General features: G+C 37.1%; 1 protein-coding gene across 1 annotated transcript in view; it reads left to right on the forward strand.

The window, feature by feature from the left end:
• The first annotated feature begins 460 nt into the window (after nucleotides 1-460).
• Nucleotides 461-25,475, forward strand: part of LOC143462176 (uncharacterized) — a 27,202-nt gene continuing 2,187 nt past the window's right edge. The window contains exons 1-22 of the mRNA XM_076960228.1: nucleotides 461-1,017; nucleotides 4,065-4,226; nucleotides 4,884-4,910; nucleotides 5,220-5,387; nucleotides 16,367-16,509; nucleotides 17,712-17,841; nucleotides 18,123-18,228; nucleotides 18,488-18,681; nucleotides 19,732-19,874; nucleotides 20,056-20,313; nucleotides 20,771-20,924; nucleotides 21,010-21,124; nucleotides 21,345-21,520; nucleotides 21,861-22,094; nucleotides 22,411-22,638; nucleotides 22,792-22,959; nucleotides 23,128-23,173; nucleotides 23,327-23,481; nucleotides 23,694-23,891; nucleotides 24,037-24,819; nucleotides 24,929-24,990; nucleotides 25,086-25,388. Of these exons, the coding sequence (XP_076816343.1) occupies nucleotides 915-1,017; nucleotides 4,065-4,226; nucleotides 4,884-4,910; nucleotides 5,220-5,387; nucleotides 16,367-16,509; nucleotides 17,712-17,841; nucleotides 18,123-18,228; nucleotides 18,488-18,681; nucleotides 19,732-19,874; nucleotides 20,056-20,313; nucleotides 20,771-20,924; nucleotides 21,010-21,124; nucleotides 21,345-21,520; nucleotides 21,861-22,094; nucleotides 22,411-22,638; nucleotides 22,792-22,959; nucleotides 23,128-23,173; nucleotides 23,327-23,481; nucleotides 23,694-23,891; nucleotides 24,037-24,819; nucleotides 24,929-24,990; nucleotides 25,086-25,388 (4,056 nt within the window). The 5' untranslated portion in view covers nucleotides 461-914. The remainder of the gene's footprint in view (nucleotides 1,018-4,064; nucleotides 4,227-4,883; nucleotides 4,911-5,219; nucleotides 5,388-16,366; nucleotides 16,510-17,711; nucleotides 17,842-18,122; nucleotides 18,229-18,487; nucleotides 18,682-19,731; nucleotides 19,875-20,055; nucleotides 20,314-20,770; nucleotides 20,925-21,009; nucleotides 21,125-21,344; nucleotides 21,521-21,860; nucleotides 22,095-22,410; nucleotides 22,639-22,791; nucleotides 22,960-23,127; nucleotides 23,174-23,326; nucleotides 23,482-23,693; nucleotides 23,892-24,036; nucleotides 24,820-24,928; nucleotides 24,991-25,085; nucleotides 25,389-25,475) is intronic.

Genomic DNA, 25,475 nt, shown 5'->3' on the forward strand with positions numbered 1-25,475 from the left:
AACTGGCTGGAAGACTTTTCATTCATAGGGAAGCTATGATAAGTTTTTGAATTGATCCAAATAGTAGAATTTTAGAAACCTTTTTTCTTTGTAACTTGCACAGTCGTTTTTCTGCTGTGCCAGTTTTCGCCATGCATGTAAGTGCAGTGTTTTGTTTAAAACTTTTCAATTAGCTTCATTATGGTCATTCTAGATTTTAAAAGCTGAAAAGGAAGCAGTTCAGACTTTTTTTCTGTAAAACGTGGTTTAAAACAGGTTCACGGTTCGATGAAAAGGTAAGGTAAGAAACTTTGTGTTACTGTAACAGTTGTGACTAGATTTTAAATAAGGCCAAGTTACTAGAAGCTCCAGCTGAAAATTTTCTATAAAAACGATTGTACGAAAAAACTGTATTTGCAGCGTTCTTGTTCACACTACCAACTTTGAATTTTGTGGACCCCACTGTTTGAAAAACAAGTGCAGCATAAAAAATGATCTTCCATAAGAGATTACCGGTGACCAACGTCATAATGTTGTAGCCTATAAAATTATACATACAACAGCTGCAGCCTTTTGTTGCTTTAATATCAAGGTTCAGTGTAGATTAAGAACGATTTCCAAACATTTGAAAGGTCTTAGTAAGCTAGTAATAGTGAACAGCATTGACCAACTGTAGCTAGTCAGGCAGCAGTTTGTTTTGCTTGAAACATCACAAAATTTTGTTTTTGCTGTAGGATTTTTTGCTAACCACTTTTGTAATACCGTCGTTGTAAATTTAATCACCGTTCAAATTGACTGTTATTACACAGATTTTGTCGCTATGGTAACTTGCTAACTTGGCTTATAGGAAAATGCATGGGAAATCAATAAATTATGCTGAAATGACTTCGAAATGACATTTCACCGCCGACAATGAGCGGAATTTTTTCAGTCTGATGTTTACAGGTTGTGGTATGACGTCAAGATTTCTTCCCTTAATCAGCATCACTATTCTGACGTCATTGCTACGCAGTTTCTCCTTGGGATCGGACGTTGTTGGTTAGTCAAACAATTTGTAAGATGTATGTTAACCTTTTCATAATATTATCTATCAGTAGGAACTTAAACATCAAATGTCGAGCAGCACAAATATGTTACTGAAACAAATAATCAATTACCAACAAATCCAACAAAATTTATTCCTTTGTTTCTCGGAATTTAAACTTTCCGGGCTATTTTCGCTCGAATAGCGAGCCATCAAATTATGACATCACAAAGAAAAAGTCGCAGAACTTGGTGCAAATCACACGCCTGTACTAAAATCAATTTACAAGCCAAGGGTTCATTAAAAATTAATGTCTGTGAAGAGCGAGTTGAAGAATTAAACAACTTTGAAAAATTGAAACTGTTTCATGTCAATATTACCTTATCCAAACATTTCTCCGAACAAAAATATTGGGTCAATCCGGCGCTTAAGACAGTTTAACATTTTCAAAAAAGGATGCTGAGTAGAATGCTTTTCTTTTTCAGTTCTTGGTATGAAAAATTGTTAGGTCGGAGGGAACTAAACTTGTTCGTAGCGATAGAAATAGAACAATTTATTAAGCATCGTAAAAGTGTGCATCTGCGCATGTCACGTCATACACGTGTTAATTGGGACCGAATGACAATTAGTCGCGACTAGATGACCGAATAAGCTCTAAATCGGTCGTATTTTACTTCATTCAATTTGTATGGGCAGGTGCGTGGCAAGAGATTAATGGAATGAACAAATGAATGCACACTATGCACCGCTGCATCACTAATAATGAAATCAATGGATTTTGGGCTCGGCAAAACATGTCTTGGTGTTTGTTTCGTTAATGGGATATGGTCACCACATACTTTTAGAAATTCATAATCATTTTTGCTGGCTTCGGATTTTGGGAGAGCGTTAAGCGATGTGCTGAAAATTACAACATGAAATTATATTGCTTTTGTAGCCGCTATTTAAGCCAACTGTAGAAAATCCTGGTTGCAGCAAAGGCGTTACTTCGTGCTGCCTCGATAACGGAACTTGTTGTCCAGATGTTACTTAGACGTCTGAGGTAAAATGCGACAAGACAGTGAAAATGTGTTAAAGCCTGCCGCCCCCCAGGGAAGGTGTAATCCACAAACATTCCTGTGTAGCGGTTGATTAGAATTTGTTTGCAAATGTCGGATATTGATTTTCTCCGCTTGTTATCCTTTCTGGTCTTTGTTTTCTTTTTCAAACGCATCCGCGTTTTGGTCTTTAAATCGTTGTCTGTTAAAATGTCGGATAGAGTAATTGATTTTATTTGACCTATTCCTGCTAAGCATGGGTTGTTCTTTTAGATACTTACAATTGATTGAAGCACGAGTGGTCGTCTTGATATTACAACAAAATGAAAATGTACATAAACCTGGCGCCTAATTCAATCTTCTTGAAGCAGTATCTTTCAGTCGTGTCCGGTATGGGTGCTTCCTTTGGTACCTAATCAGAATCGTTTGAAGCCTTAATTGCTTCTTATGATCACGATACAAAAATTTCGCGGACAGGAAGGTTTGAGCGTGCAATAGATAATTTGAAAAACACATGGAATTGTCATAAATTGTTCATAGATTATATCCTACATAAACTACCTGACCGTTTGTGCCGGATGGAATCTCTTACGATTTCTATCTACAAACCTATACATGTGAGGGATATAGTTGCTATGGAGATAAGCCCACTGTATATTCAGGGGTTTCTTGAAAATGAAAACTGAATACAATAGTAAAATGAAACTTAACCGAGTTAATGATTTGAAACAACAAGTTTGAGAAACACTCTTCCCAATCAAAAGTATTAATATGATGAAAACCTCCGTTTCAATGTTATGCATGTTTAAGCAATCATTGCCACAAAAGCAGATCACAATATTGAATGCAAGCTTTAGAAATTCCTTGACCCTTAACGTACCTCGGGTTATTGCACAAGCGAGTATTGCGGTTTTTATTCAGGTAGACGTTTGTATTCTGCATCAAACATTTTAAGTTATGGTTCCATTGATAGCTCGAGTTGCCAAGCATACAACGCCGATGACATTTCAAAATGATGCAGATGGTAAACTTTTGAACATATCGATCTAATCCTGTCCCTTCTTTGTTAAATTCCTAATTAATTGTACATTTTCGACTCGTACCCAGTGTAAAATTCATTAAGTTTGGCAAAATAAACTTGACAAGTGAGTTCCGTAGCTTTTTTGGCTGAAAGGATTGTCGCATTTTATGTTACACCGTGTAAGTACTTTTTGCCAGCAGAGAAGATTTATCGCAAATTTTCATTGGTCGAACAAATGGGGTCATTTTGCTACTTGAGGTTTACAAACTATTGATTTTGCCGTGGGGGCCGTCGCTAATGCATTGAATGTCTTCCAATCGAATTTGCATTGAAAATGTGGCAAAACTTGTCACATTAATATAGTACACGCGTCATAAAGGCGTAACTTTCCATCGACTTTATTTTGATCATTCTTCGCTTTACGAACCTGCTATGCAAACTCATGGATGAGATTTGTTGCATTTAAAAAAATTAATTTTACCGTTCTTTGACGGACGTTTTTCGTCTTAAAAAGGCATTTTGTACGATCTAACACATGCAAGCGTTATAATTAGCGTTATTAGCTTTTGATATCCGATTGTACATCTGATATTGAACTTTCTCTGGTCGAAATATCTGTGTAACACTTGGACTCCATAATAATATTTATCTCACAGTTACGCACAGCGACCGTATGTTTATTATAAAGGCATACAATCTGGCGTCGCTTCGTATAAACGTATTTGCAGACAGTTGTAAATATGCTTTTCAGTTACAGTATATGGAGAAGATGCTACTAAGTGCTTAAACACCTTTTCCTTTGTTATCAGTGCATTTCAATTGTTCATTAAACTATACGCTCTTTTTGTTTTAATTCAGTCTCTCTCCCTCTGTGTAGAAACTTTCAACAAACCTATCTTTCAGAATATCAAAGCATCTATGCGGTCTGCTTTTCATGTATATTACGTCTCTTATATTGTGACATTTTATTCAAATATTATTGAAATGGTGAAAGTGTTTTTAGTGACCGTCCGGGAAGGTGATCTCGCTGTCCTTCCTTGCAACATCACATACCGAGGAAATGACGTTCCCGACGGTTACGTCATCGTGTGGTTACGTCACAACGTTCCCATTTACATTAAAGTAGGAGGATACCTGTCATTGGAATTTCAGTCATTAATTGAAGGTGATTGATGTTTTAGTATAAAATTTTACGTCTTTCTTACCGTTAGGTAATTTCACTTTTGGCGCATAAAGTCAAAGAAATTATTATTGGCAAAAAACTCAGTTATTGACCACTCACTTTTCATTTTGTTTTTCAATCTTTATTAAAGTGTATAATTAATTGGCAAAATAAGACAACAACGATAAGGCTGGGTTATATTTGTGAAGCTTTGCGTAACATTACCCATTGCAATTCCACGTCAGTTTAGCCGTGGTGGCTTTACCATTAATACTCCCATTTAATCGATTTATCTAAAGTACGTCACGAGTAAAAGGCAGCGCCAAATTTATCTTCTCATTTGGGAACAATTACTGATGATGTAAATTCAATGACCGACCTCTAATCATCGTAGAATAAATTTAAAGTTTATTTTCTCTCACTTTTGACTCAGTTAAAAATCATTAGGGGAAGACCAAAAACGTTTAATAAATAAAAGCAACAAAAATTGAATAAATCAGAATCACAAAATCAAATTTTAATCAACTTTGCAAAAATTTCCATAATGATTTATTTTAAAGTTTTTACTTATTCCATGGCCTGCTTCATATCCATGCAGTAATAAGTTTATAAATAACGCCATTATTAACTGGGCATCACTTTTTTTGCACCCTGCGTCAGCATGGAAATGGCTAATGGAACCTCATAGTAAGTATATTAGTATATACTTTGCTAAAACAATTATCATTTGCAGTAATAGGTATTTTGATTATCAAAGCAATTATACTTTTAAAATAAAGTAGCCTTTGTATTCAAGATAAGTGTTTACGCATATATTTTCTGAAAGTTGATATAATTGATGACACTAACTGATTAACTGATAAATTTTCGTAAAATATGAAAATAAAAAGCATTATGAAGACAGGAAAAATACTGTTGGTTTTAACAACATTTTGAAGCGGTTAAACTACTTCAAAGGGTAATGTTTCACTCAGCAGCACGCTTTATGTGCCACAGATCGCATATCTATGAACGACCATGCGAAGTCGACAGCTAACTTGGAGATTAGAAACGTCACCACTGCTGACGCAGGCAGGTACCTCTGCAAGGTCATCTTGCAGACAAGAAGAGAAGAACTGAAGAAAACAGCAAGATATAACATCACTGTGGTGCTACACGTTAATCGTAAGTTTGTGTCAGGTCTTATTTTGTTACATTTTCGACCGACAAAGCAACTATAAGCTATAGCATTGTCGTTCTCCTGTGGTTTGAAAACATGTCATTTCTGCGGTTGTTCGATGTGTTTCTTTTCTTCGATTTGCGTTCGTTGACTGCTACTGGTTGAATGTTTAAACTGTGCTAATCGTAGATTTTGAAAGTTGCACGACAATGCACGTGAAAGAATTTTATAGGTTAATAACAGCACTGATTCTTGTGGGTTAACTTAAATTTTTTATGGTATTTTCCCAATCGCATTAGTATGACGACGATTAACAAGATATTCTTAAGATAATCGTGCGTAAAGTTTTATGGTAATCAATCTGCATTTACAGCAGTAGTATCAGCTAGTCATTAACTTTCCAGTTTTTTTGAAGTACGATGCGATCGTTACGTAGTATATCAGTGCACTTTGTAAGAAGATTGAAAGATGTTCGTAACGTTTAAGAGTTGACAAATAAACAATTATGACGTGTATATTAGGGTTATGACTTAAAAAAAAAATTTTAAATTTTGTGTGTCCTGTAGTTACAAATGATGAACTTTTATGTCCCGATTTGAAAACTCACAAAAGTTAAGACTGTTTAAACAAAAATCTCCCGCACCAAATTTTTCCAGTTTTCAATGTAATATATATATATATATATCGACTAATTTGAATTTGCCTGACATAATTTTAATTGCGAAGGTTTTGAAATTTTTTTTTTTGGTAAATTGTGTGAGCAGTTATAAGAGATGACAACAATGCAAAGCTAAAATTAAAATAAATTATGAAAGAGGAGAATAATTTCTGTTTACACTTTGATGGAAAAAAGATTGGCAAACATGAATATCAGGTAGTATGCTAGAAAAGTCCATCAAGATAAATCAAACTGGGTGTTCTAAAATTCGAAAGTGGAACAGCTCGAGATATTTTCAGCAGCCTAGAAAACCTACTAGATGAATATGATGCATGGAAAAATTTGAAAATGATCATATGTGACACAACATCTGTTAATACTGGACGGCTGAATGGCGTTGTTGTGAAACTGCAAAATGCAAGGACCAGCAAGGGTTTTGATAAACCACAGTATATTGGTTGCCAACATCATATTCTTGATAGAGTCTTAAAGCATGTATTATAGTTCTTCAATCCAACGTCTTCAACAAAACCAACTCTCAACTACAAATTTGTAGATGATGTGGTGAAACACTACGAAAACTTGCAGCAATCCTACAAGCCAGAAATTGAGATGGAAATGGTTGAAAACCCAGGATGGAGGGATGATTTTAAGTTTCTCTTTGAGTTGTGCAGAGCATTCCGCTTCTTCAAAGAAAGTGGTAGATTTCCACTAATCAAATGGCATAAATTTCCATCTCTACACAATGCTAGATGGAATTCAAGAGCCATTTATGCTATGATTGCCTACTTCCTCATCCCTAGATGGAGATTAACTCTGGAGATATCATGCTCATTCATTGCAAATGTGTTGCAGGAAGCCTCGTTTTCTAACAAAAGGTTTAAAGATGGAATATACCAAAGATTATTTGATGCTATCTTTGAGCTCGAATGTCCTGCAGCCTTAAAGTGCCTTAAAACCAATTGGAATTTGGATAAGTCCGGTGTAGATGACCCACGGCCACGCACTAACATAATTGCAGAAAGGGGAGTCAAATTGATGGAAGAACTTTACCAGAAGTGCAAAAAGGACAAATATTTGAACATTAAATTTGTAGCAAAAATTAAGTTTTGAATTGTAATTTTTTTTACATTTGGACCAATGTCAAAAATTAAAGTCAGTTTGTGCGGGATATTTTTTACGATTTGAACGAAATAATTATAATTTTCTAAATTTATACCAAAATGTTCATTGATTCCTGCTACAGGCAAAAAAAAATTTCCTAGTCATAACCCTAGTGTATATACTATAAAACGCGAACGACATATTGGAAATATATAGGGCTGTGTCGTGAGTGCTTTATTTCTTGTAGCTGAGTCACTCCAATTGAACATGTACCTCTTATAAAACAGAAGTAACTGAAAGTATATAAAGCTGCAAGACTGCTCCTCTAATTGTGCACTTTTGAAAAGCGGCTTTTTAAAAAAGATACAAATTGAGGAACGGTTATTAATAGCCATTAAGCAACCGACAAAACGGCTTTTTGCAAATGCATTGTAATTGCATTGTTGTTAGAATGGGAATGTACAATGGTGAAAAAGTTTTAACTACAGCTTCAATATCAGATCTTCAAAGGAATGCCAATGTTTCACGTGGCTTGATAAAGGCTATGTGCGACTGGCAGTGTGCACGCTTTTTACAACCACTCAATTTTTCTGGTGCTTAAGTAACGTCTTTTACGTTTGACCTGATGTTTAGACAACAAATAGGTTTCGACGAAAGCACTTGACTTGTGGAAGCGTGGGAAAGTGTTCAGCAGGAAATCTTTAAGTTTCAGGTTAAATCGAACTTTAGACTATATTTGGTAATGGCTTGTGATGCTCACATTTGGTCTCCTACAAGGTGTTACTTTTTCAAGTAGTGCGTGTTTCTTTTTATGGGTTTCGTGATGTTGTACCGAATTAGTTGCACATCGTTTTGGAAAGACGTTTTAATGAACTTCTTGCTCTCAAATTTTGATATTGCGTCCTTAAAGAATTATATTCATAAATGTAAAATTTCAATCTTTTTATAAAATTCATAATTATACAACTTGAGCAGTTTTTGATTCAATTTAAAGCTAGTCTTTATCTCCGCAAGCGGATAACATCGGCATCAGCATTTGCTTTATATTGCCCGCAAGTTGGCGCAACAACATCATGAATAGCTGCAGTATACTGTATGCATGATCTTACACACAATAAGTACTCATAAGTCATAACCTTAACTCACAGCTTATATTGGTCCTTTGCTGTGAGCATAATTAGCAGTTGACCTGCGTAATACGATATGATTGAGCATTAATTATTGCGGATTAGCACCAATAAGCCGCATTGTTTCTACAATGGGCCATACATTTGCGTTCCATTCTGAGGCTAAAGCGAACAGTTTTGGGCATCTTCGTGGCAATAATCGCTGTCTATTGATATTTAAGTAACGTTTTAATCTAGAAACGATTAGCGGACGTCTTTCTGATTGCTTATATGCGATTATGACGGCCTCTTAGCGGATTTTGTGCATTTCTGTGCAGGACAAAGTATTGAACGTCTCTTTTTTCATTTTTCACAACTTTAAACGTTTCTCGCCATTACAATTAAGATTGATGTTTTGCAAATGTTTTTTTTCTATTTAACTTGATAGTTAATTATGAAATTACAACGTGTCTTGTAGATCATGGTTTAATAACAATAATCTCTATAAGCTGATATTTAACGTCAAATGACCTAACTTTTTATTAATACACGTACACGACAGTCACATTCATCGCAGTTGCCACAAATAAAACACAGCTCGAAGCTAATCACCTAATTCGAACAACGGTTTTCAGACATCGACGTAGTCGGGAGGTTCTTGCAAGCTTCGCACGCAGTAGGAGCCAATATTGGTTTACCAGAGCGACGGTCTTTGTTTATTTCTATTTGTAACAATGGCAAATCAACGTTTTCAATTATTCAGCAAGGACAAGCTGACAATGACGAAAGACGCAATTAAAATCGAGGCCGCTTTCGAAAATGAAGCAAACTTTACTTCACAAGAGCTTGGCTCAAGAAGACAAAATGATTTTGTTAGTGTTTTACAGTCAACCTATTCGTCGTTTTTAGTTAATTGTCAATAACAATGTGGATGAAAATATTAATTCTTCTGCGGGCAGGAATATGGTTGATCAATTAAATTATATGATAAATCTTGAAAGCTTTGCGATGTTATTATTATAGCGGCTCACTTAACTTAATTAGATGATGTATTCAGGGTACGCATGATTTATTATACCCAGTTTGGTCAAAATACAGTATAACTTCTGACTTAATACATTAAGTATACGCAAAGAGTAATGTGTTTTACGTAAAGACGTTTATTATTTCTTTACTAATCTGCATACCCTCGCCAAGAGCTATGAGAGCTATTAATTCATTTTATGCTTGGTCCAATCGGATTTGATTAATTTATATTTTAATTAAATGTATTTGACAAAACAATTTATCAGAAAATCTTTACGATTTCCGCGGGACCTATGGCAGCAAAAAAGCGGCGAGATCTCGACCTCACGACGTCACTGCATCTGTTGTTATTAAGGTTAAGTAAATTGACTGCGACGTTCTTATTCGAGATTTCTGTTACTGCAAGAGCTCTTTGGTGAAATTAATTCACCAAGCTTGTATACGTCAAGCGAGGCATATGCCTGCGCTTATTTTGTCTGCGTAGGTTTATGTTGACGTCATCGAATTCTTTGCAAGTTTTGATGACGTATCGAGACGCGGTTGGCTGCGCATTCGAGAGCAGAACATTATGAATAGTCTTTTCAAAGTTCAAGACAAGTTGACGAGAAAAGCTGTTGGATATGCTTTCTGCTTATGTATATACTTCACAAGTCGTTCATTTTAAGCCAGTCTGTGACTTCAGTGATTTACTTAAGCGTAGCACGTGTACTTTAACTCTAGGAGTCTAGGTGCTGTTGTTTTGATTACCATAAAGTGTTTTTTATGCATAGATTTAAAAACGCGTGAGCCTTTTCGGGACTGAGGTTGCATCATCAGACTATATGCGCTCCGTCGTTTGCACGTCCTATTTCTTTCAAAGAGGAAAGTATTGCGAGCGAAAAGACTACCTAGGAATTATAGCACTTCAAGCCAAGTAGCTGTTTTATGTTGTCGTCTTTATATTGGTTCTGTGGGCCAATTTTGAGGGGATTTACTTCCTGGTAAATTTGACCGTCAATCGAAAACACATACGCAGTGTGTGCACGTGAACCGTTTAGAGAAGGTTTACAATTTACGATATCTTTAACTTTCTGCAGCCTGACAACATATCTATCACATTGTAATTACTCTCAGTTTAGTAAGTTTTCAATTTTGCTTTCACTGCCTTAACACAAGCAAGAGATTTGTTGACTTGACAAGTTTTGTAGAAAGACCCCAGTCAAAGTACTTTTATAACGACTCTTGTTACTTTGGAGATGTGTAAACAGTTAGAAGCTTGTTCGCTTGTTACCATAAAATGTTTCTTATCAATATTTGCCTTGTATACAATCGTCGCATTTTTTGCTGTTAAGAACTCTTTATTCTAAAGAGAAAATAAATTATTTAGTAGTAATTGTCATAATATTTCACTTGTTCAACACCAGCTGTAAGTTTGTCTGTGTCAGACAGACTGTTAAGCATCGAGATCTTTTACTGCGCGTTCAACGTATGTTAGAAGCGAGTTAGACTTTGAGGTGTGGCTTCTGATTAAAACAGGAAAAAGTTTTTATTGAACGAGATAAAAATTTCCAATAGTTTACACAAGTGATTTATCTTCGCTTTTAACTAAACAAAGTGTCTTTACTTTTCTCCGTCCTGTTTATATGTTAATGGTGACGGATGGATAACCACAACCCTGTTATTGAGTTGCACTTGGTTACAAATATTAAAAGCTTCCAAAACGGACGTCAATTGTCAACTAACTGATTTTAAATGATATGCAGGTCCGATACCACGTGACAGAAAACCAGCGAAGCGAGACCGTGAAAAGGAATTTATGTGACTAGCTCAATGCCGAGTGGGCCAATAGAAGTGTATATATCCGTTGCTGGCTTTTTGCGGCTTTTTAAAAATGTGTTAAATCGTTTAGAATTTTAGATGATGTTACGGCTTCGATTGATGAAGCCGCGGTATCAAGTCCTGCACTACGAGACTGTGTTTGCTTTAACGTTCCACAGATGATCAAAAGTGTGAACTTTTAAAGGTGACAAAACCAAATTGCAAAGCAAACTTGCAAGTCAGACGCTACATACCAAAGCGAGGAAAGGGTAATTACTGAGACAAGTTTAGCAGAAAACATAGAAATGTTGAAACTTACTTATCTTTAACCTGAGACCTGGATAACTTGAAAGACTGATAAGACAAAAGCGTTGAGAATGACGCCTTTCAAAACCAGTCGACAAAATGTTGCATAAACAGGTCGAGTTCGCAGCACTAACAAACTGCTTTGTAAGAGGCGTGCATGAGATATGTTGGTGTGTAAATTGAAAGTGGTTTTTTGCGGTCAAAGTGAAATGTTATGCTTGGGTGTTTCAAGTAAAACATTTTTTCAAGTACGCTTTTCATTTGTTGCTAAAATAATTAAGCAAATGTACCTGCTGTGAAAAGTTTTCTTTAACCAAGTGGCTGCGCTCTGAGAATAGATAATATTGCAGACAAGTAATTTGGCTCTAAAATATGCATGACGACGACTTTATCTCCATTGGATTGAACTAGTCAAAGAGTGTGATGTCGTCATGCTAAAATAAAACTCTTTGAAATAATAAATCCATTATGACGTAACCTAGATCATGTCCTGGAAGTAAAAGTTGAAGAATAGATCATGATTCATGACTAATCCTGATTTTATCTGCAAATGTTGTGGTTTACGGACGATGTGCGTTCGCCATACAACCTACGTTTATCACTGAAGTTATTTTTATCTTTGCAAACTACACGAAGAATAATAGAGTTGCAGGAAACGCGATTTTTTTACATAGATTCATTGTTTTAATTTTAAGCTTGCTTTTACTCATTTTAACTGTACATTACTGTACATTTAACATTTAACATAGCTTTCATAAAAGTTATTTTAAGGTAATTCAAGAAACTCATAAAAACGTTCAGTGTAAAAATACAAATCATCTCGCGAAAAGCGATGATAACTGGTTTACTGTAGTTCTCATTTTTGTGTTTGGTTGTAAGCTGAGCGCATTAAAAATGTAAAGTGTAGCCAGGTGTTTGTTATGTTGCCTTTCTTAAGCTACAGGTTGCAGAGTAGGTTGCCTCTTGTGTACCTGGCAGATTTATAACTGTGACTTGCGGTAAGGCTTTATCGGCTTAATTAAGCTCGCATGGTTTGCTGTATAGCACACATCATGGTCCAAGACGTACTGCTCGTGTCAAATAAATGACATGGTTTAAATCAAGTTCTCGTTTTACGCAGGTTTAAATAAATGGTAATTGATTTCTTTCGAGGTTGTTTGTTAATGTTTGAATTTTTGCTTTTTGTCTGCATGTAATTTCGATAAGATTTGATAATTGAGAAGTGTAATTTTTTGAAAAAGTTGAATAAATGCAATGCTCTAGTTTTACACAAAATGCACAATGTCGGGTTCGTGAAACAATTGTCACGTTATGGCTTTGACAATTAAGGTAAATCTTTTTCCTTGTTTTCTCAAACTCGGCTGAAAAAAAGTTACTTGACCTGGGTTGCATTCATTGCATTTGACGTTATTTTACAGGATACGGAGTTCACGGCATAATCGTGCGAACGTTACAGCATTGAGCGATATAGTGAATTATCTGGTGACTAATTTAGAGCAGGTTTTAACATTCTTGCGGCAAGGCGGCGAGCAATGGAAAGTTTTAACATAAACCAAGGCTCAGCTTTTCAACTTTATTGATGGTTAGACCACACTGTGCACATTGCAAGTGCTGAGTTTTCAAATTTAATATTATTTTTCATATTTCGTATTTGCCTGTGTTTTCATAACGCTATTATCAGGTATATTTTTACAATATAATCTACATGTGCGAACGTGGTCATGCGTAATCTGCATTTAAATGCCGTTATGCATCTTATCGGTCTTCAGATCAAGAACGTGAAGTTAAAAAGGTCTATATATGTACCACGCCTATTTATTAAATACCACACCATTCTCCAGACCTAAAGTGACTGAATTGCGGAGAGTGCAGTATAACACAGAGGAACAAAAATACGCGTACAGGTATTAAAAAGTATGAAAAAGTGAAAAAGGTATGAAAAAGTGATGTCTATATACAGTACTAACAGCGTGAGACATAAGACTGACAGTTGCGGGTCCTTGCGGTAAACAGTGTTACGGGTTCAACAAGTGAACATTCCATATCGGCATACGTCATTGCCTTCAGATAGTTTTCTGAGGCGGCATTCTTCAGTTTTGACGAGTAAAATGAAAATGTTTTGAGCATTCAGCTAGGTTTAGGTTGTCCGGTTAGAATATTCCAAGTAATATGTGGCTCGCGTTTTATTGCGTCTCAATCAAACCGATTATACGACAAGCCGATAAACGCACAATTGCATGGTCGATAAAGATTTTGGCGTGGATTGCAAATCCGTATCATATGCGCTCGGATTGTGCGCTGTCGTGGAGAAAAAATGACCGTGGACATACTCGGCAATTCGAAGTAAACTGCTTTGTCAGTATATAGAGTTCGAGCTTGGCCTAGATCTTATGAGAAATCCTTTTGTAAAGAACTTAACCGCAAGGGTCAAGCATTTAGATTGGAAGCTGTACATAGCTCGAGTGGTCTCAAGAGGTTTTTGTACTATGCTGGTAAAGTTATTACTAAGTTATTATTTTTTCAGAGTAAAAGTTCTTCACATGAAAGTAGCATTTTAATTCGCCTTGACGGTGTTATAATGGTCGAATATATTCCGTTGCAGTATTAGTATGACCAGCGATGGATTTAAAAACCTTGCTTACCGGACCTATAATACCTGGATCACTGAATGTTTGATAATTGTTGTTAAAATAGCAGTTTTCACTTTTTGTTTCGGTCATACCGGCGCTGTTTTAAACGGAGGTGAGTTCATGGGTGGCATTGACGCACAAGAATATGTAAAAATAGTTATGAGTTGTACAGATTAAGGAAATTAGTTGATATAGTTTCAAAATTTAGAAAATTGTCTCTATAATAATGAGCTTACGTCGTCGATAATGCTATCTGGATGGAATGGATGGGTTGTTAAATCCTATCAAGTACAAACGTTATCAACTGTATCAATTTTATTTAAGCAACCGGCACCAAATTTCTCTCTACGAGACAACGCATACTTAATGCGTTATGACATCTGATTATATATCTACATTAATCGACATTAAACATTACACCAAGAACATTCTTTACATCAATTAATTATTTATGCTGAAAGGGAAAAGTTAATGTTGTTCAAAACTACAAGAAATTTTAATAGGCCTTCGCTTAATTCGTAAAATCGACGGTGTCGAATGTCATTATTGTAGGTTTAATTTGAAAATGCAATTATTGTAAGCATTCACATTCGTGGTAAGTTTTTGCGCACTATATATGCTATAGACTTTCAGGTTGCAAGAATGTTTGTCGTTTCCTGATAAAATCTTGAGTTTTAAAGAGATTTTAAACAGATTTGTATTTTTTGGCGTCCGAAACGCTTTTGTCTGTATTAATAGCAGACATGTTAAGATTTGGTAAGGAACATCAGCTTCTGATTATACGAGTTCTTTGATGCTGGTGGATTACGACGATTCCGGGAATGTCCTTTATAATCTTTCCGCCGGCATAATCAAATTAAGATTGTGCACTGTCGGTGTGAGACCGGTACAAAATTTTACTTAGTGTGTTGCAATACTTCACCGATGTCTTTAGCGCATATTTTAAAACATTCTTGCAGTGTAATCGACTTAATATACGCCTCAGCAAAGCATATGCAGGCTTCCGCTTATTAATCTGTTTGTCGTGCACACAGGAAAAACATTCAAAATCCGTTGTTCCAGTCCAACTGTAGGCACCGCCAGTTGGTCCGCCCTTCGTCAATGCCTTCTTAGCCTCGCACATTAATCAGCTTAAACGAAAGTTTAACCCATCTCTTCATCGATTCTGAGTGCAAGTTTCACCGTTAGACTCAGATCGTAAATGTGCTACCGCCCGGTTATTAATTCAATTTACTGCTTAGCTAAATTTAAACCTATTTTAGGTTTATCCTGTCCGCAATGGACACGTCGCTTTTAATGTCGTTTGGAAGAGATTTGTAAATTATTGATGAAATGATGCGAATGAAATTTAAATACTATATCCCAAAAATCCCACCAGGGTGGTATAATTATTTGATCAAACCTATCGCAAACAAATGTATTAAAAACAGTGCCACACAAGTTTTTGTTCGCCCTTGAACGAAGTTAAAACAAATAGTTACGAACAGCATGGCGATGTGGGGATGCTCTTCACAAACAAAGCCAAAAACATTACAACGAAGTCTTGTCAGTTCTTTTGTAGTTATGCGACTTGACGACAGAAACGTTGATAAAGTTTTCTTTCGGCACAAACCACGTTTCCTGAACTTCGTGTGCATAATTTCAGTTTTTTTATGGTGTTTCATATATGCAAGTCCATTTACGAACATTTTCGTACTAAAGGCAAGCTCTACGTACGCCGTCGTATGTTCTCATGCTAGACATTACCGTTGGTCAGGTCATTTTCATTTCCTGGCAAAATGCTCGGTTACATTTTTCTTGTGGTTTAGCAAAGTGGTTTATCCGATATCCGATTGGTGATACCTTAAGCCATATGACTATCTACTATAAGCATACCAGTGTTTAATGACGCGTAATAGCCATAGGGCGTCGACGTGTTGTGTGGCCCAATACAAGCATTTTGTCAACCGACTTTTGTGTAATAATTGTAGCTTCAAGTTAAAAACCGCAAGTGTATCGTTTATCGCAGTCGCAGTTGATACACGTAATTACCGTCTTACAATTATATAACAAATAAATGTATTTGTCATAACACGAAAATAAGGGTTTATTAAACAACACATGTCTCTGTCTGTCGTTTGTTTGCAAGAATGTGAACTTAAATCTTTTACTGTCATTAACTCATCATGCCCGATAAGTTTTACGCTAAATGCTGATGTTAGGCTTTTGGGGCAGCTGATAAATTATAAATATTGGTGCGTTTGGATTTATTTTTATGATTATAATAAACCTCCGCCTAATGCCAAGTAATTGTCCATTGTTTGTGTGTAAAGTCTGTAAAGTTTCTCACAAAGATCTTTCTTATTCTTCTGATGCAGAGCATCCATTTTTTTTGGAGACTTCTCCTCGAACGGAGCAAGGAAGAGAAGGGAGTTCTCTCCTCCTGCGATGTGCAGCTCGTGGAGTCCCCACACCGGTCATCCGATGGTTTAAAGATGGGTTCGGGATAATAAACGGAATCGTAAGTGTAAATTTTGAATATTTCGCCTCACATCATTACCTCCTTCTAAGTCTTATAAGCTGTATTCACACAAAGATTTCTCGCGAACGGATTTCTTCAAATAATCCGGTGCTAGCGGTTGACCTGGTTAAACTTAACAAACTCGAAACTTGCTGGCCAGAAATTTTTTATCTTTAAATCTCTCTAGTTGCCTAATCGGCGCCATTCAGAGGAGTTATAATGAATAAATAAATAAATATTTATAACGCTTTGGTTGTTTACTATTTGGTCATCACAATTCACGGCGCTTCAGTTAAAGTGACCCTCCGGGCCTTGACCCTACATCTCTTGAATAAAAATCCAACAGCAGTAAAATTAGAGTAAATTTCCGTTTTGATTTTGACTTGGCAAGTGTACAGGTTTTATCGGCGGGGCATAGGTCATAATAAACGGAACGTTTTAACTTTTTGTTTCGTCACTTATACAGTATCTCTTGTGCGGTGCGAATATCCCAGTATAGATACATGCACGGCGTATCCGACTGAAGCACGATGTATAATTTGTATGATTCAAAGTGGACACACGTTAAAATTAATGAGGAATATTGCTAGATTGTGCTGTGTTAACATGGAAATGTCTTTTTTATACATACGTGTTCAAAGTTTTCATAGATTCATTCTAAACGATGCACAACCACTTTGTTTATGTCCTAAACCAATCGCGAAGTTGTAGGGCAAGAATAGTCGAGAATCTTGCAAACTACATGTATAAGTATAATTTCGGTAGCGAAATTCTTCGTCACATGTGCATAGATAAGTAATCTCAAACAGATTTTCTACGAATCAGTGTTTGTTTGACATCATAAAACAAAACGGACACGGCACCATTTTTGCTAATTTTTATCATTCCTACAGATTGTCAACTTTTTTCTCCCTTTCATGTAATGTGACAAGTAGCTTCCGAAAAAGTTTGATTTCTAATATTTTTTCTTCTGACGTATACACAGAAATGCCAATATCTTTGAGCCATTAATACTAATGAGATAGACGTATCTATGTTTAATATAGTATAATGTTTTAGTGCTGTATATCTTATACTAGACTTATTGTATTCACAGTTGATATTTGTATACAACATGTATAACCTATACATATAGCGAAATACAGTATATACACCGACAAAAGTATCGGTCTTACTGTGCAATATATCCTACATGTATTTAGAACGGAATCGAAATAGCTGACGGTACATTGCGGATTGGTTCTCTAAAGAGGTCACACGGTGGGAGATATACTTGTCGTGCTCAGAATATAGAGGGTAATATCACGAAAGACACCGTCGTATATGTTTCAGGTATAGCGAGAAATGTTATTACTTGTGAAACCTGAGCCTGAACTCATATTAATTAAATAATTTTTTTTCCAAATTGGCGTTGTTTACGACTACATATCGTTATCGTATACGATTAAAAGCCGAAACTTTAAATGCAAACAATTATATTTTCCATATAATTCAATATCAGTTGTAAGTTTAAATAATAACAGCTAACTAACAATAACAAGTATTAAGTGTACGCCTAATCCCCGCCCAAAACCAAACTTTGAAAATGATTAAATCATTCAATTATTTTCAAGCTGCTCCTGTTTTCATTGAGAGACCACAAGAAGCTCTCGTGAGGGAAGGCGACGGCGCTGAATTTCGCTGCGTTGCCAAAGGATACCCGCCCGACATCACTTACAGGTGCCTGAAAAATTAAGCTTAATTGTCGTTATCTTTCTTTCGACGTTCATGCATGGTCTGCAAAGCCTAAACAGAGTCCATTTGAGTTATGGTTTTGAAGGTAAACTTGGCAACGTGAGAAACTACGGTTCAAAGGCATAATACACACGTTTCAGTTGTTCCAAGTTAAAACTTGTCTCTGTCTGTTTTTACAAGCAGACCCAATTTACCACGTGTTTTTACAACCCGGCGTTATTTGATGTTTATCCTTTGTACCAAGATGGTATCGCAACGATGAACTAATCCCTGCATCCAGTTCTTCCAGAAGAAACTTTGAGGTTTTTGAGCAGAGGGAAGAAGAAGGGCTCCTCATCATCCAAAATGTCCAGATTACACATCGGGGCAAGATAAGCTGCGAGGCTTCAAACGGTGTCGGAGTACCTATCTCTGCCACGACCCAACTGAGGGTGGAATGTGAGTTCTTTGACTTTAAATAAAAGTTTGACAATTTTAAAAAATTCATGTTCGCTTTTTTGTGCTTTATTGTCACGCAATGATAAATGTCTTTTCACACACTTAAACATATCTAGTAGGTCTGCCATAAAGCGTTTCACGAATTTGCCATTTTCAATTGCCCCATACGTTTGAATGGGTCGGTACACAGAGATCCAGGCAAAAGCTTTGCCATTTATGTCAACGATTAGCGTTCGAATTTGCTCTGAACTGCTCCGTTTTCAGTCGCAATAAACATGCCGCCGTCTTTTGTCAATAAATCGATGCGCAGTGATTGCTTTATAAACGACTAAGAAGACCGTCCGTCGTGTTTGCTGATATATTTATTAAAAACAATATTTTTTATTTTAATTGTATGACGGTATAGTATAGTCCCTCCGGTATAAAGAGTTTAAAATATTGACATCTGCGATAACAACGCCAGACTTGTTTAGAAACCAATCTAGATTTGTTGTGTATATTTAAATCGAATCCCTTCAAGTTTAGATTGCACGAGGCTTGTACATGCAGTGACATTTTGACATTCTGACAGGTATGTTGACAGCCAATGTATTAAGTACTTTTTTAAACACTGCCATGCAAGTCATTCCACTCGCAAAAATGTTCATAAAAACAAATTTTAGAAAGTTATTAAAGGACGACTTTTTTGTACAAGGTTAGGCTATATGGCGTTTCTATTCATAGGTATTGTTCAACTAAACAAATCTCAATAAGTACACCTGTAAAATATTACCGCCTAATTCAAAATTTATACTCCACTAAATTACTCTGTCAAAGGTTTTTATCACACGGACGAAAAATGATATCTGCGCCGATCGTTTTTTCTAACGAGAAAACCCATTTCATCAAACGTCAATGTACCTGCAATAACAACGAGCAGTAACACAAGCGTTTGTTTAGTTTCGTTGTGTAGGTTCATCCATTGTGCACGTATCAGCGATATTTTGCTGTATTTAACATGTAAAGAATTTCTTGCCGTCTTGTCAACACAAGGTTTGTTTCATCTTTTAGTCAAAGCCCGAGCGCTACCATTGCGTTCAATTACTTACGGTGGGGTCAGGGGCAGAGTTATGCTGAAGTGTCCCACACTGGCAAACCCACCGGTGAATACTGTCATTTGGAGAAAGGGCGGAAGGAATCTTCGGATAAGACAAGTAAATATGACACCTTTGGAGGGCTTGTCGTATGTTAATCTATCTATGATATAGAATTAAAATGAATAAGCATAAACTGGCGTAAAAATGCGATTTAAACAAAGATGATTTACTGGCAGCTATGTAGTGGTTTTCCGGCACCACCAAGCTATATGATTAAAGAATCCTCCTGCACTTCTAGGATCCTAGGCTAGATACGGATGGGAACGGCAGTCTCATTATACATTCAGTACGTCGTAGTGACCAGGGTCAGTACACTTGCACCCCCTTCAATAATATCGGATCATTGGGGGCTTCGAACCCAACAAGGTTGATCGTGAGAAACTTTCCAGACTTTGTTATCCGGCCCACGAAGACCGTCAAGGTTTCGGTGGGCTCCAAGCTCGAGGTTCCTTGTTCCGGAAAAGGGGATCCACCGCCAAATATTTCTTGGCGTAAAGTGAGATACAGTTAAATGTATTTTTATGTATAACTCGCTATGCTGTATAACTGTGTACATGCATTTTAGCAGAAACTTTTTTGACGACCTGAATATTAATTTCGTCTGCTGCTTTTCTTCTGCTTCGTGTTTTAATATGCCTACACCAGAATAGTTTCGCTGCATAGCCTAAAGGATAGCAAGCTAAAAATCAAAATCTGTTTGTGTATTCAAAATATGAAGAGAAATTTTGAGAGTTTTAGTTGCTTTGAAGAATTTCATCAAATAAAAATAAACAGGTTGCTAACATTGTGAAGGAAGTGCTTCTGTTATACGTGTTAACGATCATTCCGGCGTTGGGATTAAGACCGAGGTTCTAAAATCCTTCTGCATTTAAAATACGATATTTTGCGTTATGCCGTGTGCTCTTGTCTTGACCTCGACGACTTACAACAAGAAATGTTTGCTCTTGCTTCAGATTAGCAGCAAATCCACTGAAAAGTTGGTATTTTGCGTCAACGGAGGCAACTTAAGTGTCGATGCTATTCGCAAGCAGCACCACGGAGCATGGCAGTGCGTTTTGTCTAACGTGGTTGGCGACGTCACGACTGACGTTATGGTTGTCGTGACAAGTGCGTATGGAACTTGAATGCATTTAAAATAATTAATCTTTCCACTTCTATTAACATTTAATAACATCGTTGATTTATTCTGTAGGTTCGACGCCACAGGACGTGGAAAATGTTTCGGCTGTAGCTTGGAATGAAACATCTGTTCGCGTCTCTTGGACGCCCGGATTTGACGGAGGTTTTTCGCAGCATTTCGTGGTCTGGTAAATGCATTGAATCATCTTAGAAAAGTTGAGCTTTAAAAAACGATTGTAGTAAAAGAGCAATTATTTGATACCGTAAACACCTTTTCCTTAAATTTTTCATGTTTATTCTTATACGGCAAGAAGGGTGTTGTACATTGTATGGAAGCATGCTTAATGCGGAACCGGTTTTTAAGACAAGCATTTAGATTAAACAATTTCCAATATTTCTCTCTTTTAGGCACAAAAGAGCAGACAAAGGCGACCATGCTTGGAGAAAGACATACGTCACCGGCGATAAGAGCACTGTTGTAGTGAAGCAACTACAGTCAAGCACAATTTATCATTTCTCAGTGGCTCCTAAGAATGTTTATGGCGTGGGGTCATTCAGCAAGACAATTGCTGTGAAGACTCGAGGTGGCAGTTTTTTGTTCTCATTAAATCTGCTTTGGTTGGACAATTTATTGTTAACTGTAACAGGAACTATGTCTATGCATGTTTTTTGTAGTTGTGGCCAGGAATAAATCCTTATTTATTTATTAGATTATGTCTGAGTCTTTTAGAATAGTTCGTACAGTTGATTAAATAATTACACCACGTTACACAATTCTGAAATTATTTGTGATAATAAAGAAATTGACTGTCTGTTATGTTACTATAAACAACTTCTTTATTTCATGACATGTCAGTTATTAAACTCTCAACATGACGTTTTATGACAAAGCATAAAAATGTTTTTATATTTCATGACGTTTAGATGTCGTTGTCACTACTCCATATCCACCTCAAACTATGTCCGCTCCAAGTAAGTTGACGTCATCAACAGGAAGGGAAGGTCGGATCACGTTGAGGTGGTCCTATGTGGAGGAGGCGCTGGGATTCTTAGTGGAGTATCGGAAGCTAAAGAGTGATCCGAACGTTGAGCAAGAGCAGCTGGCCTCTTCTTTCGAGCAAGTTAGTGTCACCAGAACAAACAGGAAAACCCAAAACGGTGAGACGATTCACTCTTTTTCGCATGAAATGTGCCAGAACTAAGCACTTCTGTATTTATTTATTTATTCACTTTATTTATCTGAAATTTGTGTAACAGTAGAAGTAGTAAACGGCTTTGCCACCTGATTTATTTTACTTGGATCTTAGATGTATATATTTCGCTTGAACGTCACCATCTTTCTGAAATAGAATAATACAATATATACACAATAATCTATACGATATTTATATACATTTTGTAAAACTTCTAAATTATTTTATTTAATTTGTTTTAATATGGTTAAAATCTTTATAAAAAGTTTATCTTCTTCCAGGTGATGACGTAGAACGTATTGCTCCATTGAGGGCTTCTTCTCGCGTGAAGCGCAGTAGCTCTTTACCCAGCAACTGGGTTATCCTTGATACTACTATACACAATGTAACATCGTACGAACTTCAGCCCAACCAAGTATATCGAGATCAGATATACGAGTTCCAAGTCTTGGCCATGACTGGTTCGGAATATAGCGAACCCAGCGCCTCACTTACCCTTTCTACACAAGGTATTTATTTTATTTGTGAAGATTTAAGTAGCGGTAATCTTTCCTAACTTATATGCGACACAGCCTCAAAAGCTTGTTCCAAAGATATCAACCGCGTCAGAGACAATAACACGCATAACTGGAATATTTAAATAAACGGCGTTACCTCCGCAGGACTCGCTGCTTATCCGTGTTATCTTGAATCACCTGATCCTGTTATTATTTTGGACCATCCGATTGTGATTGGCTGTATCAGCGCATTACTTTTCGTATGTCTTCTGGTGATCGTGATCGTGGCTTATGTGTGCCGGAAAAAATCTTTAAACGGAAAATTGCCGACCGGTAAGAGCTTACCACGATTTCTGATTTAAGAAGACAAAAATTTTGAACTTTAACGTACCAATAAAAGCATTGACCAAAAAAATAGAATGTTGCTTGTAGATGTTAACTGTAAAAGCTCAATTACTGTATTTGGAAATACAACATTTTCTTGACTTTGCGTCTTTGCAGATACATACGACGAAAATGGGATTCCAACGAACGCCAATAAAGAAAGGTGTGAAACATGGTGGAGTTATTTGTGATCATTTATTTGTGTTTATATATTTATCGCTTATTTTAGTTGAAGCAATTTAAACGCGGCGGCTGTGATTGAAGCAATCATCGATGCTTTTTTATTTTACGGAAAGTAAATGTTATTTTTTTGCAGCTATGAGGTCACTGGTAATCATGCGTTGCGTCATATGGTTACCAACGACGGTTACACGTCATCAATGTCGTATCTTGGTTGCCATCGTGATGACGATGTAACGTCACCAGGCGAAAAAAACGACGAAAAGAATTTCGATGTTGTTATCCATGAAGGTAATATGAATTTTACATTTTGGTGTTGAATTTGAAAGGCTGTTGATAGAGCCCGTGCTTATTTTTTTGGGGCAACCAACTTTCCATCTCAAAAATTCGGAAAGTTACACATGTTACATTATACATCATATGTGATACTGATTATAAAGACAACCTGTCTAGAGAATTTGCTCATCACTGATAAAAATTGCCATATGTTCTTCATCATTTAGATGCTGAAGAGAAGAAGCTACTCTCACCAAGCTCTCCTAGTTACCAGGAGGACGAAGGGAAGGAGTGGTGCGAGAGGGTAACGAGAAGAAGGAGCAAAGATGAGGAATCGGTTAAGATGAGAAGACAAACAGTAGCAAGAGTCTTGTTTGCTCAGAGAGCAGAAAGAGAGAAGGTCATTGCAGGAATGAGAGATTCAGGTTAATCATTGGGCTTGTTTGCTGATTAACAAAACTTTTCTCGACTTTGAACAGTAACCTGTTTCCTTTTATCTTTATCAAGACTTGTCTTGCTAGTTTCAGCTATCTCGGATATCTTAACCTAAACTTTGTCCCGTATTTGCAGACTCAGCTCCGGGAATCCGTCGTCCTTCCTCCACAACTCCATTTTACAGCGCCCCCCATCAGCGGGAGCATTCATCCCAGAGCACTCGACACGCTTCTACCATTAGTAGTAACAGAAGCGTATTCATTCCTCAACTGTCCTTGGAGGACAGACGACGCCAGGAGGAGCCATGCATCCATGAAGAATCTGTGTTCGGAATTGTTGCCACACCATCCCTCAGGCAAGAACGTGAGCTTTGTCCTCATCCAAATTACCACCAACGAAATTGCAGCACAACCATCTACCAACCAACCGGACAACAGAGCCAATACATGACATCATCAGCTCAGAATATGTTCAGTTCCTGTTTCGATTACAGACCTGAAAAGTATGACGTCACCTGTTGCTCCACCCTGCCTATCTTTCTTGTTGCTCCAACCGATGTCACTTCACAAAATGTACCCTCCAAAACGTCATCAACCACTAAGCACAACATTCAAACACAATCCTGTGAACAAAAAACGACATCGTCCATTCGTGTGACAAGAGCGGCATCGGTGAGCCCTGACCGAATGCACGGACTTCGGAGGCCCCGTTCCCGGGCAAGTTACAGTTTCGAGCCCTGGAAGGATCCAACTTATCGTCATTCGTTTCATCGAAGTCCCGACAAGAACGAGATGCCTTCGTTCGAAATCGACTGCAGCGGAAGCAATATTGAAGTTCGCTGCATTAAAACAAGTGAACGCGGGTTCGACGATAACGCTTTCAACGATAGAAGTTTGCGATATGCAACGTATAAAGTGGGTAAGTGCTTTCGTTATTCGGTATCCGAAAAGCTTTTGAGTGTTATACCGTTGATATAAGTTCATCAAGAAAGATAGTAAATAAATAATGTATAGTTTGCTTTTATAAGGGTCAAATAATCCGGATCAAGCAACCGAAATACCGTTCCTGCAAAGACCTTCAACAATGAAGGTTGTTATGAATAGAAACAACTTCATTATTTCTATGGCATCTTACAAATTAAAAGCAAGGCGTCATTCGTAACGTATACATGGTATATGTTGCAGGTGCAAATGCGACGGCACAGCAAAGAACAAAGAAAGGATAGGCAGAAACGTGCATCTCTCGACTCAATACTCAGTCCTAGCTACAACCCTGCCAAGCATCGAATTGAAAAAAATAGCCCCAGTAAACGGGTCACTTTACCGCGTAGTGGGAGCAGAGGTTTCGAGGATTCAGGGGGGCAACACGAATCGAAAAAACCTTCGCAGTCAACACGAATCTACTCGGAATGGCCGAAGGTCCACGGAAAATGGTTCGGGGTTCGAATCTCCGGGTTTGGATTTTCCGGAGAATCCGTCAAGTCCGCCTAAAACTTCGACCCCCGTCCAGCCCCATCGCTATAAATCGGAGATAGTTGTGGAGCCTGAATCACCCAGTAAAGAAAATCTCAACAA

Source organism: Clavelina lepadiformis, chromosome 6 (genome assembly GCF_947623445.1).
Source record: "Clavelina lepadiformis chromosome 6, kaClaLepa1.1, whole genome shotgun sequence".
Taxonomy (NCBI): Eukaryota; Metazoa; Chordata; class Ascidiacea; order Aplousobranchia; family Clavelinidae; genus Clavelina; species Clavelina lepadiformis.